The sequence below is a fragment of the Cherax quadricarinatus genome, chromosome 28 (assembly GCF_038502225.1).
Source record: "Cherax quadricarinatus isolate ZL_2023a chromosome 28, ASM3850222v1, whole genome shotgun sequence".
In the NCBI taxonomy this organism is placed as follows: domain Eukaryota; kingdom Metazoa; phylum Arthropoda; class Malacostraca; order Decapoda; family Parastacidae; genus Cherax; species Cherax quadricarinatus.
Window position 1 is genome coordinate 30209283 of NC_091319.1, and position 20455 is coordinate 30229737.

General features: G+C 38.2%; 1 protein-coding gene across 4 annotated transcripts in view; it reads right to left on the reverse strand.

Annotated features, from left to right (window-relative positions):
* Positions 1-20455, reverse strand: part of LOC128693299 (putative neural-cadherin 2) — a 251714-nt gene that overhangs the window by 138526 nt on the left and 92733 nt on the right. For all 4 annotated transcript variants that reach the window (XM_070089515.1, XM_070089514.1, XM_070089513.1 and 1 more), the window contains exon 8: positions 14348-14550. In XM_070089515.1, coding sequence (XP_069945616.1) covers positions 14348-14550 — 203 coding nt within the window. The remainder of the gene's footprint in view (positions 1-14347; positions 14551-20455) is intronic.

Consider the following 20455-nt stretch of genomic DNA (forward strand, 5'->3'; position numbering starts at 1 on the left):
TGCTTCTTGCTCTTGCTATTGTCTCCTACTGCAACTTTTTCCTTCCTGCTACTACTGTTCCCAGCTCATATTACTCTTTCCTGTTTCTACTACTGCTCTCTGATCCAACAATTGTTATTCCTGCTACTACTCCCTGCTCCTTGTTGCTACTACTGCTTCCTGCTTCTACCGCCGCTCCTACCACAACTTCGTTTTTCCCACTGCTGTTTCCTGCTCCTGCTTCTGCTTTCTCCTCCTACTTCTGCTCCCTATTCCCAGTTCTGCTTTCTACTCTTAGTACTGTTTCTTGTTCCTACTGTTTACTGCCCCTACCATTGTTCCCTATTGTCCTTACTGTTTACTGTTGCTACTACTGTTCCCTGCTGCTAGTAGTACTAGCCGCTCCTACTGCTTCGTAATACTACTGATTCCTTCTCATTCTTCTGTTTCTTGCTCTTATTGCTCTTCTTTGCTCCTCGCTCTACTATCTGCTTATACTACTTTTTTCTTTCCTTTCCTACATTTCCGTGCTCATATTATCGCTTCTTGCTGCTCTCTCTTCTGCTTCCTGCTAACATTATTCACCTGTTCCTACTACTGCTTCATCCTTCAGCTGCTGTTCTTTCCTATTACTTCTACTGCTTTCAACTCCTACTATTACACTCTGCACTTACATTTGTGCTCCTACTACCCCTGGTAGTACATAAGATCACGCTATAAGGAATCAGACTATGAGGAATCACACTATGAGGATTCACACTATGAGGAATCACACTATGAGGAATCACACTATGAGGAATCACACTATGAGGAATCACACTATGAGAAATCACACTATGAGGAATCACACTATGAGGAATCACACTATGAGGAATCACACTTTGAGGAATCACACTATGAGGAATCACGCTATGAGGAATCACACTAAGAAATCACGGTATGAGGAATCGCGCTAAGAGGAATTACACTATGAGGAATCACGCTATGAGGAATCACGCTATGAGGAATCACACTATGAGGAATCAGGCTATGAGGAATCACGCTATGATGAATCACACTATGAGGAATCACAATATGAGGAATCACGCTATGAGGAATCACAATATGAGGAATCAGGCTATGAGGAATCACAATATGAGGAATCACAATATGAGGAATAACACGATGAGGAATCACAATATGAGGAATCACAATATGAGGAATCAGGCTATAAGGAATCACACTATGAGGAATCACACTATGAGGAATCACACTATGAGGAATCACACTATGAGGAATCACAATATGAGGAATCATAATATGAGGAATAACACTGAGGAATCACACTATGAGGAATCACACTATGAGGAATCACGCTATGAGGAATCACACTATGAGGAATCACAATATGAGGAATCACGCTATGAGGAATCACGCTATGAGGAATCACGATATGAGGAATCACAATATGAGGAATCACGCTATGAGGAATCACGCTATGAGGAATCACGCTATGAGGAACCACACTATGAGGAATCACGCTGTGAGGAATCACGCTGTGAGGAATCACGCTGTGAGGAATCACGCTATGATGAGCCCCCTCAGGGCATATCACATTATTGAGGAACTCCAATTCCTCGGATCAAGTTTCTTTCCCCAAATTTCCTTCCAAATTTTTTCTTTTTCCCAAGAGTTTATAGTCACTCCATTTCCTCGTATCATCCTTCCATGGAACAAAATTTATTACCACGATTTATATTTGTGAATGTAAAAATTCGGTTTTTCAGGGTCATAGAATGTTAATATAATGTACACAATGATTTTTCGAAGATACATATAAATGAAAATGTATGTAGTATTTCCATAGAGTTTCTGACTCTCATGGTCTCAACAGTATGGACAGAATGTGATTGTATTCTATTCTAGACCGTATCTCCTGATACAAATAAGGATCATTCTACCAGTTCAATGTATCAAAGGTGTTTCTCCTGATTCTTCCAGGAGTAACCATTGCTGAAGTTACCTAACCACCTAGTGGTATATAAGCTACAGCTCCAGGTCCCCCCATTTTTAAAGGTATAAAATTTATAAGGTGCATAAAGCAAGTGTATAGAGGTACAAGACCACTTCTGTGGTACAGGTCTCAACATATATCAAGTTTTCTGTGGTATAACTTCTGGGTCCCATTTAAGAGATGTTAGGATCATACGATGCTTAACCTGACCACTTATGTAATAATAGGCGCAGCTTCCGCTCCCCCGCTCCCCAAAGAACAAACATGGGAGACTTAGGTCTCAGACACTCCCTAGACAGGGAGCCAAGGCCGGGCCACCACTTGGAAAAGGCCCGGGCCGGGAGAAATACCGGCGAATCTTAAAAAAAAAAACAAAGGTAAGAATTATTTTTCTGGTAAACAAACTTTACCAGAAATATTTAAACAGAAAGTATACAAATAAAACACATTACAGCCTATTATTGACATTTAGCGAGGTATACAATATTACTTTATATACACTGTGTAAATCAAGTGGCAGTACTACGTATACACACTGATACACAGAACCACATAATGTTCAAATTACGAGGTGAACCAGATCTTCGGTCTGGTTCACCTCTGCCCTGAGGCGAGGCTGTGGTCATCTTCCGTGAGAAATATCATTAGCTTAGGTACTACGGTGAGCATCCCCCTACGAAGCTCTGACTGGAGCATTAGTACACTCATGAAGGGGAATGCACTTGGGTTAGGGATATATCACTCCTACACCTGTAGGGAAAATTTAACACCAATTATTTTTGCAGAAACATTCCAAGTTAATGATTACTGTTAAAACAGACACTCCTGTACTCTGGTGCTAAGACACTATACATGCTATACAAACAGACGAGTGACGTTACTAGGTGTATACATTGTTACATTTTATATTCGACTTATATACATTACAGGCTATGTATTTCCCTGTTCCCTCTCCATACAACCATAATCTAAAACTCTGCAATCATAAATAATCTCTACAAATTAAAACTCTGAAATCATAAATTACAATTCTACAATTAAAAGTTACAACTCTACAACCATTAAATACAACTCTACAACCATAAATTGCAATTGTAATCACCCAGTCACAGGTCTTTACAAGAATTTATACACACAGAACCTGCGATAGAGTAATTTCCATACAGTCAACCCGCAATATATCACTCGGAGTACCCCAGCAATACATCACTCGGAGTACCCCAGCAATACATCACTCGGAGTACCCCAACAATACATCACTCGGAGTACCCCAACAATACATCACTCGGTGTACCCCAACAATACATCACTCAGAGTACCCCAACAATAGTTCTTAAAACACACAGTTTTCTTCATACCGAAATACAATCATCTCACAATCTCGTTTAAGACAGAGTTCCATTTTGGTGGAGTTTGTTCAAGACACCGTTATGAACATAGTATTCCCCTGAGACGAGAGACCAGGCTAGCGGTTCCTGTGTCGTCACAAGATTCGAATTTTCATTATTGCAACTTTCACCTGCTCCCCAGCAGGTGTTCCCACCCAGTTATTGTACCTGACCCATTGATTATGATTAGAAAAGTGCAATTAGCACTTACCACACCCCTGACACACTCACTCTCCCTCAGAAGCACAAACTCGCCTCCATCTTGCAAGCAGTCAAAAGCACACACAAACACATAATTACACATTTGCACAATTACACATAATTTTTTTTTTTTTGGGGGGGGGGGCAAATATATAGACACGGTAATTTAAGAGAGGTTATTTTCCCGAAAGGTATTGAAAAATATGAAACTTTATAAGCTCAAATATGGGATTGCCATTATAAAAACAATACTCGAAACTCTGTCTCTGAAACTTAAGGAATTAGGCATTCGTACAGTGGTGGTCGTCAGAGAAGAAATAAAAAATTTAGAAGTGCAAGAAACAGAAGATTCGAGATTATTATCTGCTAGAGTATCCTGTGTAAGGTAAGTTCTTAAAAACTTTGCCAGTCAATTATTTCATAGTATCATCTATGTATTTTGCATAGATAATACAGCACACAGAAATGCGAATTACTTTGGAGTGCACTGTTCACAGATATTAGCCTATATATTAAAGATATGGAACGCAATGTGTGAGTAATTTGTGCTTACCAAATACCTTCATTTGTATATATTTTTTAATCAAAATATAACTTACTCTGATAGGAATAACTTGGTGTAACTTGTTCTTTTCTTGGTTTGTATAATTTGTATTTACCTTCATTTACATAACTTGTACATGGATTCTATATCTTGTGCTTATCTTGATTTGCATAACTTGTATTTTGTTAGAGATATAGAGTGTAACTTGTAATTAACACTGTTAACTACAGTGTTAATAAAAAAAAAACATTGTCATTAAAAAAATTGCATTGCTCACATTCTGCATAAAAATTTAAATACCCCCAGTAAGTTTTGTTTTAAGTTCAAGTACATAACATAAGATATCACTTATGTGGTTGTATGTCTTACCAAAATTTCTTACTCTTTGCATACCTAATAAATAATAATACAATCTAGAAATATGTATATACCTCTTTTTGAAAATATGATTTAGTTGGGAGTTAATAAATATAACATGTTTAAATAACAAAAAAGGCACAATACCGTGACTTTGTCAGTGGTCCAAGTCGGACCGAAACGTCGTCGTAAGCTTCTCTCTTTGCGGGTTATTTGTGTATAACATGTTTCTCAATAAAATTAGAATAGTTAAGGAACATCAGTGGAAATGCGTTACTTTGTCTGACTTTTTTGGGTTATCTTAGGTAATGTTTACATATGGTGCTATGTATGATAATCACCTATGTAACTAGAAAAGTGTGTGTGTGTGTGTGTGTGTGTGTGTGTGTGTGTGTGTGTGTGTGTGTGTGTGTGTGTGTGTGTGTGTGTGTGTGTGTATGCGCGCGCCCGCGCCAGCGCCCGTGCTTGTGTGAGAGAGAGGTACAGCGGGTGTTCTTCAAGGTCTGGTGGTAACCACTAATTATACTTTTCAGTGGCAATCGTTGCTTTTGAAAAGGTGTGAATTAATTAGCTTAGATAACAATGACCCTGTCTTTAATGCCGTATCAATATTTTTGCCTAAAAAAATTAAAGGAATGTTAAATTGTGCAAATGTGTAATTAAGTTCTTGCGTGTGCTTGTGATTTTTTGTGAGGTGGAGGTGAGTTTGTGCTTGTGTGGGAGGATGCGAATATGTGAGCGGTGTGGTAACCACTAATTGTACTTTTCCTATAATAATTTATAAGTCAGTTACATTAATTGGGTAGGAACACCTGCTGAGGACCAAGTGAAAGGTGTGAAAATGGAAATTCGAATCTTGTGATGACACAGGCGTCGCTTGTCTAGTCTATCCCCTTGTGACGAGAGTGCGTCCACATCTGACTGTCTTAAACGAGATTGTGTGATGCTTATATTTCAGTATGGAGTGAATTGTGTGTTTGAAGAACTGTTGCTGGGATGAAGCAAGAGATGTGCTACAGGTGGCTTGTGAGTGATTACAGTTGTAATTTATGGTTGTAGAGTTGTAATTTATGGCTCTAGAGTAGTAATTTATAGCTGTAAAGTTGAAATTTATTGTATAGAGTTGTAAATTTGTAATTTATGCTTGTAGATTTGTTATTACTGGTTGTAGAGTTGTAGTTATGGTTGCAGGGTTGTAATTTATGGTTTTAGAGTTGTAATTTATGGTTGTAAATTATGATGGTATGGAGAGGGAGCTGAGAATAATCATTTAACAATGTATATACTTAGTCACATCACTCGTCTCCTTGTATAGCATGTAATGTTTCTTACCACGAGATTACAGGTCTGTATGTTTTAACAGTAATCATGAAATGTTTTCGCAAAAAATAATGACTTAAATTCCCCCCACAGGTGTAGGGGTGAGGTATCCCAGCCATTGCATTCCCCTTCATGAGTGTACTAATGCTCCATTTAGAACTTCGTAAGGGGATGCTGACCGCAGTACCTCCACTAATAATATTTCCCATGGAAGATGACCACAGCCTCGCCTCAGGACAGAGGGTTGCGGGCGTCACCTTGACCGAAGGTCTGGTTCATCTCGTAATTTGAACATTATGTGATTCTGTGTATCATTGAGTATACGAGGTATTGTCGTTTGTTTTACACAACATATATATAATGTTAAAAACTTGAAATGTGTGTATACCTCGCACAATGTCAATAAAAGATTGTAATGTTTTATTTTGTATACCTTTGTTTAAACACATCTGGGAAGTTTGTTTAGCAGAAAAATAATTCTTACCTGTTTGTGTTGTTACCTTTGATGAGACCGGGAAGCTGTAGCTTATCTACTATGTTTACTTGCTTTTTTGGGAGCGGGAGATGCGCCTATTATCACATATGTGGTCAGATTAAGCATCGTATGATCCTAACATTTCTAAAACGGGACCCAGAAGTTGTACCAAAGAAAATTTGACATATACCGAGACCTGTACCGCAGAAGTAGTCTTTTACCTCCATATACTTGTTTTAGGCACCATATAAGTTTAATACCTCTAAAAATAGGGGGGACCTGGAGCTGTAGCTTATTACCACTAGGTGGTTAAGTAACCTTCTCAGCAATGGTTACCCCTGGAGGAATCAGTAGATACACCTTTGATATACTGAACTGGTAGAATGATCCTTATTTGTATCAGGAGATACGGTCTAGAACAGAGTACAAACATTATTTTGTCTCTACTGTTGAGATCATCAGAGTCTGAAACTCTAAAGAAAACACTACATACATTTTCCTTTACATGTCTCTTCGAAAAACCACTAAATATATCTGAGTAACATTCTATGACCTTGAAAAAAAATCAAATTTTCACATTTACAAATATAAACTGAGGAAATAAAATCTTGTCCCAAGGAAAGTTTATACGAAGAACTCTTGGGGTAAAAATATCATAACTCCATAAAAACCTAGGAAAAATGATTTTGACAAAAATTTTAATCTTAGAAAGTGGAGACCCTCGTACAGTTAGAGACCCTGAGAGGGCTCCTCATAGGGGAAGAGGCCGAAATTTCATCAGTCAAAGTAGAAAACAAATTCAGCCGAGGAATTAGAGCTCTTCATAGCGTGATATACCCTGAGGGGGCTCATCACATCATGGTTACTTATAGCGTGAGCTTATCTATTACTGCAACTCCTGCTACAACTTCTATCTGCTCCTACTTATTTACCTTTTATCAATACAGTGTCCGTTTCTCGTCCTAAATTTGTGTAACCTTCTTGGGAACCATGAATGACATACAGGAGGAGTTGACAAGATTAACTTTGCCACTAAAAATCAGCGATATTGAATCTAATATTTGAAACAGACTTACCATTGTTGTCTGAAAGCAATTTAAATTTAAATGACTTTTAAATGCTGGTAATTTCTGAAAGATTAACCTATGAACGCCATCCTTCAAAGTTTTCTTCATCATTAGTAACAATTTTTTTGTAATAAAATATTCCAGTAGAGATCTGGATTGAAGTTACCATTAAATCCGTGTAACTCATGAACGTCAGCCAAGTACAAGCTCTAATGTCTCTGAAGCTCGGATAATACTTAAGCACAAATGGCCTTTATCCTCTAATGATCCCTAAACTCCTAATGTCAGAAAGTCTGAATGTTAAATTATTATGGATTGTAATTTGGTATACAACATATATATATATATATATATATATATATATATATATATATATATATATATATATATATGCAAATATATATATATTTGTCGTGCCGAATATGTAAAACTGGTCAATTAGCAAGAACTCATTTAAAATTAAGTCCTTTCTAAAATTATCTCTTATACGTTTAAAGATATATTTTTTTCATTAATGTTAATGTAAAAAATTATAATTTTGCACCAAAAGAATCTTAGAAAACTTACCTAACCTTATTACAGCAAGAACAATTTATTTTAGTCTAACCCAACAAAAAATATTTTAGATTTGTTTACAATAATTTAATACTAAACAAACACAGTGAAATATATTTTTTATCGTTAAGTTTAGGATGATTATGGCGAAATTATTGCATACACAAATTTTCATTTGTCCTATATTGCAAGATGAACGTTGCTATTTAAGCCAAGATCGCAAGTTCTGCCTATTCGGCACGACATATATATATATATATATATATATATATATATATATATATATATATATATATATATATATATATATATATATATAATGTGTGTGTGTGTGTGTGTAAAACTTGCGATTTTGGTTTAAATAGCAACGCTCTTCTTGCCAAATAAAGCAAGAGAAAATTTATGTGTGCAGTAATTTCTCAAAAATCATTCTGAACCTAGCAGAAAAAATATATTTCATTGTGTTTGTTTATTTTTAAATTATTGTAAACTTATCTAAAATATTTAGTTGGCTTAGGCTAAATTAAATTGCGCTTGTTATAATAAGGTTAGATAAGTTTTCTAAGGTTCTTTTGGTACAAAATTATTAATTTTTGCATAAACGTATATTAAAAGATATATCTTTAAATGTATAAGAGAAAATTTTAGAAAAGACTTAATTTTAAATGAGTTTTTGCTAATTGACCACAAGGACTCATACAACGCCTTGGGAAATGGGAGGCAATCTGATTCGACCCCATAAAAGTCAGACCTAATTATTTTGATCAAGAGATTCAACACCAGCATCACGAAACCTTCCTTGTCTAGTTAGTACAGTCCTCTATCCTGGGTTCTCTTCCCCATTACTCCCATCTCTCTATCTTCATGACTGCCATCCTGGGTCCCCATCTTCTGCCCCATCCTGGATCCTCTTCCTAGTGACTCTCATCCTATGTTCTCATCAGAGGTCTCAATTTATGGTCAATATCCTCATGGCTCCCATCCTAGCACCACATCCTCATGACTCTTATTCTAAGTCAAAATACTGGATTCCCATCTTCATGTCCCCCATTGTGGGTCCCCATTTTTTGTCGTCATCCTGGGTTTCCATCCTTGGTCTTCATCTCCATGACTCACATACTTTGTTCCAATCCTAATGATTCCCATCATCAGTCCTTCCCTGTTATGGGCTCCCATTTACATAACTCCCAACCTGGGTCTCCTTCTCTTTGATTACCACCCTGGGTCCCCAGACTGGGTCCCCATCTTCATGACTCCTAGCCTGGGTCACCATCATTGGTCCCCATTCAGGGGTCCCCACAATGGGACCCCATCCTGGGTCCCTATATTGGCTCCACCTGGATATCCATCCTGGGTGCCATTCAGAGTCCTCATCCTCATGATTCCCATCCTAGGTCCCGATTCTCATGACTCCCATCCTAGGTCCCGATTCTCATGACTCCCATCCTAGGTCCCGATTCTCATGACTCCCATCCTGGATCCCGATTCTCATGACTCCCATCCTGGATCCCGATTCTCATGACTCCCATCCTAGGTCCCGATTCTCATGACTCCCATCCTAGGTCCCGATTCTCATGACTCCCATCCTGGGTCCCGATTCTCATGATTCCAATCCTGGATCCCGATTCTCATGACTCCAGTCCTAGGTCCCGATTCTCATGACTCCCATCCTGAGTCCCGATTCTCATGACTCCCATCCTAGGTCCCGATTCTCATGACTCCCATCCTGGGTCCCGATTTTCATGACTCCCATCCTAGGACCCGATTCTCATGACTCCCATCCTAGGTCCCGATTCTCATGACTCCCATCCTAGGTCCCGATTCTCATGACTCCTATCATGGGTCTCGATTCTCATGACTCCCATCCTAGGTCCCGATTCTCATGACTCCCATCCTGGGTCTCGATTCTCATGACTCCCATCCTAGGTCCCGATTCTCATGACTCCTATCCTGGGTCTCGATTCTCATGACTCCTATCCTGGGTCATGATTCGCATGATTGTCATCATGGGCCCCTAGCTATGGTCCATATCGTCGATCCCCAATCTCATGACTTCCATCTGGAGTCCCCACCCTGTGTCCCCATCTCAACTTCAATTCTGGGTCCCCATCTTTATGACTCGCATTCTGCGTCCTAATCCTATGTCCTAATCCTAGGGTTCTTCAAACCATACCACGGGCGGGGTTTGAACCCGCGATCAGAGTCTCAAAACTAGGTTCCCTCCCTCATGGTTCCTATTCTCATGAACCTCATTCTAGATCTCCATGCATATTACTCCAGTTCTGGGGCTCAATATTGTGTCCTCATCCTCATGACTCCCATGAGGATGAGAAAACATGGGGATGGTGATCCTTGTTTGATCACCATCCCCATGACTTCATTCCAAGGTTCTCATTTTCATAACCCCCATCATGGGTCCCCCATAGCTGTCCCCATCCTCGTGATTACCATCCTGGGTTTCCATCCTTGTGACTCCCATCCTTGTTCTCCATCCCGATGATATGCATCCTGGATTCCAATCTTTATGACATTCATAAATGATCCCCATTATCATGACTGCCATCTTGGGTCCCATAACCATAATTACCATCCTGTGTCCCCATCCCCATGACTTTTATCCTGGGTCACTATGACTCCATCATTAAATCCCAACCCTAAAACTCTTGGGTTTCCTTCCCATGAACCCATTTTTGAATCCAATCTCCATGAATCCCATGCTTGGTCACCATTCCCATGACTCCCATTTTTGGTCACCATCCCAATAACTCACACCTTAGTTTCCTATCCTGATGACTCATCCTTGATCTCTATCAAAATGATTTATTCCTGGATTAGCATTCCCATGACCACACTCTCGATCCCCATTCCAGTTATGTAATTGCTTGGAATCACTTCCAATGACTCTCATCCTAATATGTCCATCCTCATTGCTTGCTTAGTATATACCCATGATTTCCATCCTGGACCTCCATCCTCGTGACTCCCTTCGTGTATACTCATCCCCCATGATTCCTAAGATCGATTGCATCCCAGTGACTCCCATTTAAGATCCCCATCCTGTATTCTCAGCACCATTACTACCATCCTACCGTCCTTAGGGCTCCTGTTGATAATTATGGGTTCTTTTTTGACTTGCACTGGTTAGCTAGACCGGTGGTATAATTTCTACCACATTCGGGGGGAGGGGGGGGGGGTTGAGTGGGTGATCGAACAATCCGATCATCACTGGGCAGGTACTCCACCCAGGGCCTCTTGTACTGTGTACACGATAATTAACTTTTACAATTGTCAGTAACATCTCACAAAATGCATCGTGTCTCCAGAAAGTAGTTTAACACAACACAAGTGATTATATACTAGGTGTGACTAACAACTCATTCGTAATGGCACTCAAGCCTCCTATTAACTTGTGAGTAATCAAGTTGATTAGGTTGATCACTCAAGCCTCGGCGAATGAAACATTAATTAACCAATTGTTTATCTTAAAGCCGTATGCACTGATTGATTTATCAATGTGATTACTAAAGACACAGCCATATGGAACTGATTTCATAGATTACAATCACCTGCTGTCTTACTTCAATAGACGATCATCAGTTCAGAGAGACTCACCAACACGGTTTGATTACTCCTTTAATTACCAATCACAGCGAGCTAACAGCACCTGCTGTCTTACCTGACTGGAGGGTCATCACGCCTTCGAGATTCTCTTACTCCTATGGCACTGACGTCTTTACTCACCAGTTACAGCAAGGTAACCGTACCTACTGTCTTATGGTACTGGAGGGTCATCACACTAGCGAGACTCACTAATATTATGATGACGTCTTTAATCACTAGACACAGCAAGGTGATAGCACCTGCTGTCTTATCAGACTGGAGGGTCATGCCACCAGCAAGATTCATTAACACCGTGTGATGACGTTTTTAATCACAAGTCATAGGAAGGTGATAGGACCTGTTGTGTTATACATCATAATCATACCAGTGTGACTCGCTAACATTGTGTGACACTAACATCTTGACTCACCAGTTACATCTGTCTTACGTTACTGGAGGATCATCACACCAGCTTGGCTCACTACGCTTGTGTGTACCTTCGTCTTTACACACCAGTTAAAGTGAGGTAATAGTTCTGTGCTCTTACTCAGAACTGTAACTATTTGTGATACTTGCCACCTCGCTCTGATTATACCATCAATCAATGCAATCAATGAACTAACCAGCATCTTAATTGACAACAGGCTCTGACTGATACTCGAGTGACTCAAATTAGTTGCATAATACTGACAGGTGTATGCGTGTGTGAGTCAGATCGAACTGTATTCAAGTGCTCAAACTGACCAACAAATTCTATCTATATCACACATACACACACACACACACACACACTTGTTCAGTGCATCGCTTATCATGGACAGACTTCAGATGTGTATGAGCTAAGTTGGGCTGCAAGTATCTCTGCTGACACACAACTGACTATTTAGTCACACACCTGCCCCATGAGTTTAATATCAGCAGGCTCTACTTTCTGTCAGTCACGAACAAAGTGAAGGAAGCGCTGGCCTGACTCTCAGCTTATGACAGACCTGCGGTCTCCTTATCAAGGCGAGATAAGTGAACACTAGGTTGCCACAATCAATCGACAGACATTATAAGAACTGACACTCCCTGGGAGTAAAATCATAAATCATTTAGCCCATTAATGACACTAATTAACTAACAGACTTTTACTTGGGTAACGAGTGGACCCATTCTGTTGGCATCTGTCAGGTGTACCGTAGCTCGGATGGTAGTGCACTCAACTCACACACTGAGATCCATGGTTGGATCCCCGGTACGGGTGGAAATACCAGGATGCGTTTCCTTTGTCCCTGCTGTCCCTCTTCACCTAGCAACAACTAGGGACCTGAGTGTTAGCCGACTGGTGTGGGTTGCATCCTAGGGACAAAATTAGCCTATATATAAAACCAGGGGGTTTTCTATATAGTATTTCATTGATGTCAGCTAGGTCTGTATAAGTAGTATCATGTACTTGTAGAAATAAAGATCATTATCATTATTAGTATTAATGTGGGACGGTGGTTATACAGTGGACCCATGTGGCCAGGAGGGTCTGTTTACACAAACCCACTTGCAAGGTGTGAGTAGGAACTGTGGCCCACCTGTGACCCAGAGATCCCCTGAAGTGTTACCAACCCCTGTAGAACTGTCTGGAGGTGGCTGATCAGACACCGGCGCTGCCCCAGCTGGTTAAGCAACCCTCACGTCAACTGTTAGGCCTTCACTGGCCCATCTTGTGGCACAACTATTGTTTACTGAGCCACCCGTGTTCAAAGAACCATGCTGGTTAGAGATGACCATAATTATTGGTTCACCGAGAACCAGCGTCTTGTACAAACATGAACATAACTTGGAACTATGTTTGTTCTTAGTACCATTTCTGATTCATAGAACCAATCCAGTTTGTAGAACCTTTCCAGTTCCAGTTCATAGAATTGCCCTGGTTTCAAGGACCACTTATAGCTCCCGTCACTGACCTTCTGTTTATAGGACGCAGGATGGTTTTTGGAGACCTTTTATGGAAAAATGCGTCTAATAAGCCGCAAAAGACGGTAATTGTAGCTGCAGACTTACTGATGTAAACCAGTGTTAAAGGAACCACTCTCAGAACAACTAAACACAAGCCGGACATAAAATATGCTTTTGTTGGTGTAGCAACAAAAGTCTAACTCAGAATAAATTATGCTTATTTTACATTTCTTGATTTTTAATTTTTTATTATATGAATCAAAATTTATCATGCAGATGTTTACCGTTGCTTATAAGGAACAGTTGTATTTATGAATAATGCTATTTTGAAACTGACTTTTAATTTATATTTCAGTATTTCTGCTACACTTTTGTTAATAGTAAATCGATGAATATTTCTAAGAAATTGGATTCCTCGTTTTTTTTTTTTGAATTATTGGTCACTCATAATTGTCACTAATTCATTAATTTGTCTCTGGTGAATTATTATTTATAACATAATACTGAATTTCTAAAGCTGTTCTGTGTAAAACAGATCAGTAAAGTTACAAGCCTTAAGAATGCTTTCAATTATTTCTTTATTTTTCTCTATTAAAATTTTGTAAAATGCCAAAACAACAACAACAACAACAACAACAATAATAATAATAATAATAATAATAATAATAATAATAATAATAATAATAATAATAATAAAATTAATAAAATCTGTTGCTCAAAATTCCTAATTGCACGTGGGAGAATTTCACCCCAAATTATCGCCAATTTGGGCACACTCTCATAAAGGTTCGCCCTGCCTCATGTCATCTTACTTCTGTTATCTTGTGATACATTATATCAAGTACTATATACTTCCTACTATCTTCTGACGCCTTGTAGCACCAAGCTGTGCTAGCACCTAGTGACTTCCAAAATCATGTGAGTTGTAGCACTTACCTGAGACTTCCAGAGGTAGACAGTCTTGGCTGCTGGCTTCATGGGGTTGTCGTTGAGGTCATCGACGACCACAGTGATAGATTCATGGGTGACCAGCCCACCCGCGTCTACCACCCGTACCTCCGCCCGCAGCACCCGGTGTTCCTCCCGGTCCACTCCACCCACCGCCCATATTTCTGCTCCTCCACGCCCACTGTCCAAAACTGTTGAAGAGGCTGAACTGGGTGGGTATTCAACGCAAGGGCTGGCGGAGGCTCGTTCCTCCTTTTGCTGACTGGGAGTTTAATGCGATATTTACACTCTTACGGAGTTGATCATAGAGTTAATGCTTGTTAGAATTATAAGAATAATGAGGTAAGTGTACTTCTTTCAGTCATAATGATTAATGGAGTTAGAGAACTCTTCAACCAGATATGCAGTAGGCTTCGTGTTAAAATTACTCTACCACATTCAAATACTGACGTGAAATTTTTAACATCTCTGAAAAAAAAAACTGATTTATATAGGAATCGCCGCGCTTGTATTACATGACCCTAGCAGCACCCTTTACGTCAATGCACGCAAAAATAGTGTACATTACAGCATAAACTGCTAACGCTAATATTTAGATATAGCGTTCAAGATTTGAACCAGAAGAGTCATTAGCAAATTTTCTCGTGGATATTAATACCCAATTTCAGCAATAAAAATGATAAAATAGGATATACATAGGCCAAAACCTAATTCAAGCCTTCAACTAAGAAAGACCAGCTCTGAAGCCAAACTGAATGGGCATTGTCTTATGTCAGACAGACCAATATCCTACAATACGCCAGTATGTTAAGCTGAAGCCGCTCAGAATTGGGATTATCATGTTATCTGGTAAGATGAAATAACTCATTGAAAACCATTTTTTTCCAGTTTCTGCCATGAAAAAATGGTAAATTGGAACGTATACAGGCCAAAATTATTCTAAACTTTTCTGTAAGTAAGGTTGAAGAATGTTAATGGTTTAAGTACATTAGTAATATAATTAAATTTTATATAAGTTTAGAGAATATACTAAAAAATTTCTCTCAATGGTTTTGAGGTTACACAGATGTTATCTTACATAAGGGTACACAGATGTTATCTTACATAAGGGTACACAGATGTTATCTTACATAAGGGTACACAGATGTTATCTTACATAAGGGTACACAGATGTTATCTTATATAAGGGTACACAGATGTTATCTTACATAAGGGTACACAAATGTTATCTTACATAAGGGTACACAGATGTTATCTTACATAAGGGTACACAGATGTTATCTTACATAAGGGTACACAAATGTTATCTTACATAAGGGTACACAGATGTTATCTTACATAAGGGTACACAGATGTTATCTTATATAAGGGTACATTAGGTAGATTTAACTTAGGATATCACAGTAACGTAAAACACAATAAAATACTTCTGACCGGGAGAGACATTTTCCGGTTACTTCACTGAAAACAATTTGATTAATAAAATAGGCACATTAAACCTTACACAACGACAAATCAGAACAAAGGTTCGTCTGAGGAAAACACATCAATCATCACCATAACTTTAAAACCTCACGAGAAGAGGCATTCTTCAGTCAGTGAAAGAACTGAACAAGAGTTCCACTTACACAGCCCAAACCCATTTTTTTTTTTTGCCCAATTCATTAGAAGAATCATCCGTAGAATTTTATCTTCATCAGGGAAAGCGTTAAAGCAGTACGAGTAATATCCCGTCGTTTAATCCAGTGAAGCAGAAAATAAATCCAGTTCCATAAATTAATAGTCACTCACAAGCATTAGAGCAAATTAATGCTTTAATATAAAAATAGTACTACACCATTTGTAAATTAAAAGCGGCAAAACTGCGAATATTGAAATTTTGCAACTGGTCAAAAGACAGTCGAGAATTATTTCATGGAAACCAATTTCAGGAATAGTCTAAAGAAAATTGAACGAAGGTCACCTTATCTTGTCAACTTTTCCACCAATCTTCACTTGATAAATGACCAGAACTGAATATATGAATGCTTCGAAAGATAATAAATGGGACAAAACACTGAAGGTTACAATAGGACTACTCTGTCATCACCTCCTCAAGTTCAATAAACTCACGAAGCAAAAAATGCTATAAAATTAAAGTTTTCGATATTTCTTCATTTTCTTTGTGAAGTTCTATTCTTTTTAAAACTAGTTACAATCCTCGAAGAGAAAACATGTCATTTTGTTTTTAAGAAAGTCCAGTTTGATAAACAAAATCTATATTTAGCAAATTTGCAACAACAAAGCTTAAATTCATTGCAAAAATACTTGCACTAACGCTCACAAACGCTCGTTTGAAAATTATCAGAAACAAACAAAAAAATCTTCAGTTATTAAAGGGAGACTGATGTATTTATTATAACTGTTAATTTAAAATATACGTAGCTCAAAGTGCCAACCAAATATAATTTTAATAAAACGAATTAACACTGAAAGTTTGAATCCTATCATAAAAATCATTTTGTTTTAGTAATTGCTTTGAATACGTTGATTCCAGGTATTTTTTTTTTAATTTCAATAACTTTTTAAACTTGAACTTAAACAATCTAAACGTTGAGGATGTTTTCTGTCTTATGCAATGCAGTGCAATGTTTTGATGTTGATATGACGAGATATTGTTTCTTTACTTGTTGAGTGAAAATCATTGTCACTATGGGTTGTGATCGTACGTCAGTTTGCGTGCGGCCAGCAGTAACAGCCTGGTTGATCAGACCCTGTTCCAACATGAGGCCTAGTCTCAGACCGAGACGCGGGGTCGTTGACCCCCGAAACCCTCTCCAGGTAAACTATTTAATAAAACTTACAAACGTGAATCTTATTCTCTGGAAAATCAACCAGGGATGAAAATCTGAAGCTTGTCGAAAGAGATATTCTCCAGTTATCTCATGGATTCCAACTCCAACTTAAAAAAAAATTAAGTGCATTGACAAATTAACACACACACCTACATACTATACTTAACGAGTACTATCCTGGCTATAAGATACGTTAATTATTAAGTATTAAAGTTATTCAGGTAATTTAACTTGATTAAGCACGAGTCAAAATTTTGCACTATTTTCCTCGTTAATATAGCAGATGTGCAGCTTCAAATTTGAATTTCACTTTTTCACCATCGCTGAATTAAGAGGCATTTCTTTTTCCAGCGTTTAAGCTTCCCTGCAGAGGGTTTTGGAAGTTATTCAAGTCAATAATATGTTCATAGAACTCCTGCATACGCAAGTTTTTCCTGGAATCTTGGCCTGGTTATCTTACATCAGAATTGAAAATTGAAAGACGATCGCATAATGCATTCTCAGGTAATGGACGAATTACAAAAAAAAAAAAAAAATGTTGGAGGACGAAAAAAGAAAATAAATATATATTCCGGCAAGTTATCACATGGACACTAATATCTCAATGTTCAATAAAAATGGTAAATTACTGCATACAAAGTGCAAAACTAATTCAAACTTTCCACTAAAAATCATTAAAATTAAAGGCAAACTGAAATTTCTTTTACCTCAGAATGTCCAGTATCTTAAAATGCACCATTACCTTAAGTTTGAAGCCGTTTAGAATTTGCACCATCAAGTTATCAGCGTTCAAAAGTGAAGGTAACTGGATGAAACGCTCAGAAATTATCACATGAAAATCGGAATATCAATTCTCGCAGCTTATGTTCTTCAATAAAATAAGGCAAACTGGAACTAAGATACACCAAAATAAATAAAAAAAACTTGTCTTAGTAAGATTTATTAGAGTATAAAGTTTCTTGTTTCTTTTCCAGACCAGAGATTTGGTGAGATGGGTAAGGAAGAAGGATGGGTAAGGATAGAAATTTTGGAAAAGGGTGGGAGGGGGGAGAGAGGTAGGATATAAAAGGTAAGTGGCCCAACCACTTTGGTGTAATTTAAAAAGTGTACGTGAAATGATAAGATATTCTTTAAGGGGTATAAGACTAACCCATCAGAGTCACATAGATATAACAGATATATAAGTACATGACTCTGAATTGGTAGTAATTATACAAGTTGACAATTGCTTTTTTTTTTTTTTTTTTGCGATTGCACAACGGATATGTATGCGACAATGAAGGCAATAATTTTCTGGCCAGTTTATAGAATTACGTGACAATGGTTTCTTACAGGTGGTGTCCAGCCATAGTAAATAGCATAATTTTTACATTAGATTGTTATATAAGATGTCTCCCTAATTGGGGGCGATGATGTTCTCAGTATACATAGAAGGGTTCTGGTGTTACCCAATCTTCTTCATCAGGGAGGTTGCTCAATATCATGGGTCGATGGTAATCAGCTTTATGTATAAAACGACGGACCCTCTGTGGGAGAGTCATTCTTTGAGTCCTGTGAGGAGGAGTATTGATGATATAATCCGTGGTATTTACCACTTGTATAGGATGTTCTCTATCTGGCATGCATAGTTCTTGCATTGTATAGAGTTGTTTCTTTTTTAGGGTGTCAAGGCGTACATTTATGGCAGTAATATCTTGTTGTATGTGTAAATCTGCCATTTTAACTCTGTCTCTCCTCCTGGTATCGGTAATGAAGCGAAGAGCTCTATTCTGGACCCTTTGTAACCGTAGCATATTGGTCTTTGTTGTTAATGACATTGGGACACAAGGGTATTCGAGTATAGGTCTTATTAACATTTTATACAGAAGTTTTTTGACATGTTGAAGGGCTTGATTGAATCGAAAGAGACGGCTAAGACCGGCTTTGGCTATGTTGATCTTTTTAGTTACATGAGATGTTGAGTGGAGCAGCCTGTCTATTTCATATCCCAAAATCTTGTTAGGGTTTCTAATGGCTACAGGTGTACCTCTGATGGAGATACCCCCTTTACCTTCAATTGTTGATGCAAAACATCCTATCGTGCTAACAAGGACCTTGTCAGGATTAGTCGTAATTCTCCATTTCTTTTCCCAATTAGATGTTCGACGAAGTTCAATATTCATTTTTTCTATGACTCTCATACTTGTATTTTCCTGTTACCGGAGTTGATGAGACGACATGAATAACATCATCTCCAAACTGTGTCACAATTGTATCATTAAACTCTGGTTGAGGAAGGTCATTCACATAAATGTTGAACAGAAGTGGACTGAGACAAGAACCTTGTGGGACACCAGCTGTTGGTATAAAAGGCTCTGTCGACTTGCCATGAAAGGTGGGAATGATTTTTCTCTGAGTTAAGAAATTATTTATTACTCTGAGAAAAGTCCAGTTATGGTCTGGTAGGTCAATGAGTTTGTATATAAGGCCATCATGCCATAAGCTATCAAAAGCTTTATGAACATCTCTGGTGGCAATTAAGGCAAGATTGCCCTGATGTTTTAGACTTGCTACAGTATCGAAAATAACATTTATTGCATGATTGGTACCTCTATGGGTTCTAAAGCCAAATTGTTTTTCAGTAAAAAAGTGATTAAACTCCATATAGTAGTTCAATCTGTTGGAAATGACCTTCTCAAGAACTTTTCCAGTGACTTCAAGTAAAAATATAGGTCTATAGTTCCCAGGTTGGTGGATGTCTTTATTGGGCTTACCAAGAAAGATCATCCTAGCAGTCTTAAAAACCACTGGAAAATGTCCCGAGGCCAAGATGGCATTAAAGATATTTACCAAAGACTGTTTACAATTTCTGGGTAGGAACTTTATTTGTTTCATTGTTATTCCAGAGAGGCCAGGGGCTCTATTTCGCATTCTTCCAATAACCTGACTCATCTCTAGTAATGTAATAGGTCTAGTAAGCGGGTGGGTATCTTCAAGAGTTGAAGTATCGATGGAAGGTAGTGGTTGTAGATCATCCAAGTTCTCATCTCTCCATTCATTTACCAACTGATAATGATTATTGTTATATTGACGACTGTTATTGTGGGAGAGAATTTTCTTCCATACATCACCCATCAAATTAGCCTGGTCCTGTGGATCGTCAAGTTTAATTTCAACATCTTCATCATCCTCATCAGTGAAGGTATGAACTAGGTAGTTAGGAGCCTTGTGCTTTGCAGTATAAAGTTTAAGTGAATAAATATGCATGTTAGGTATTGAAGTT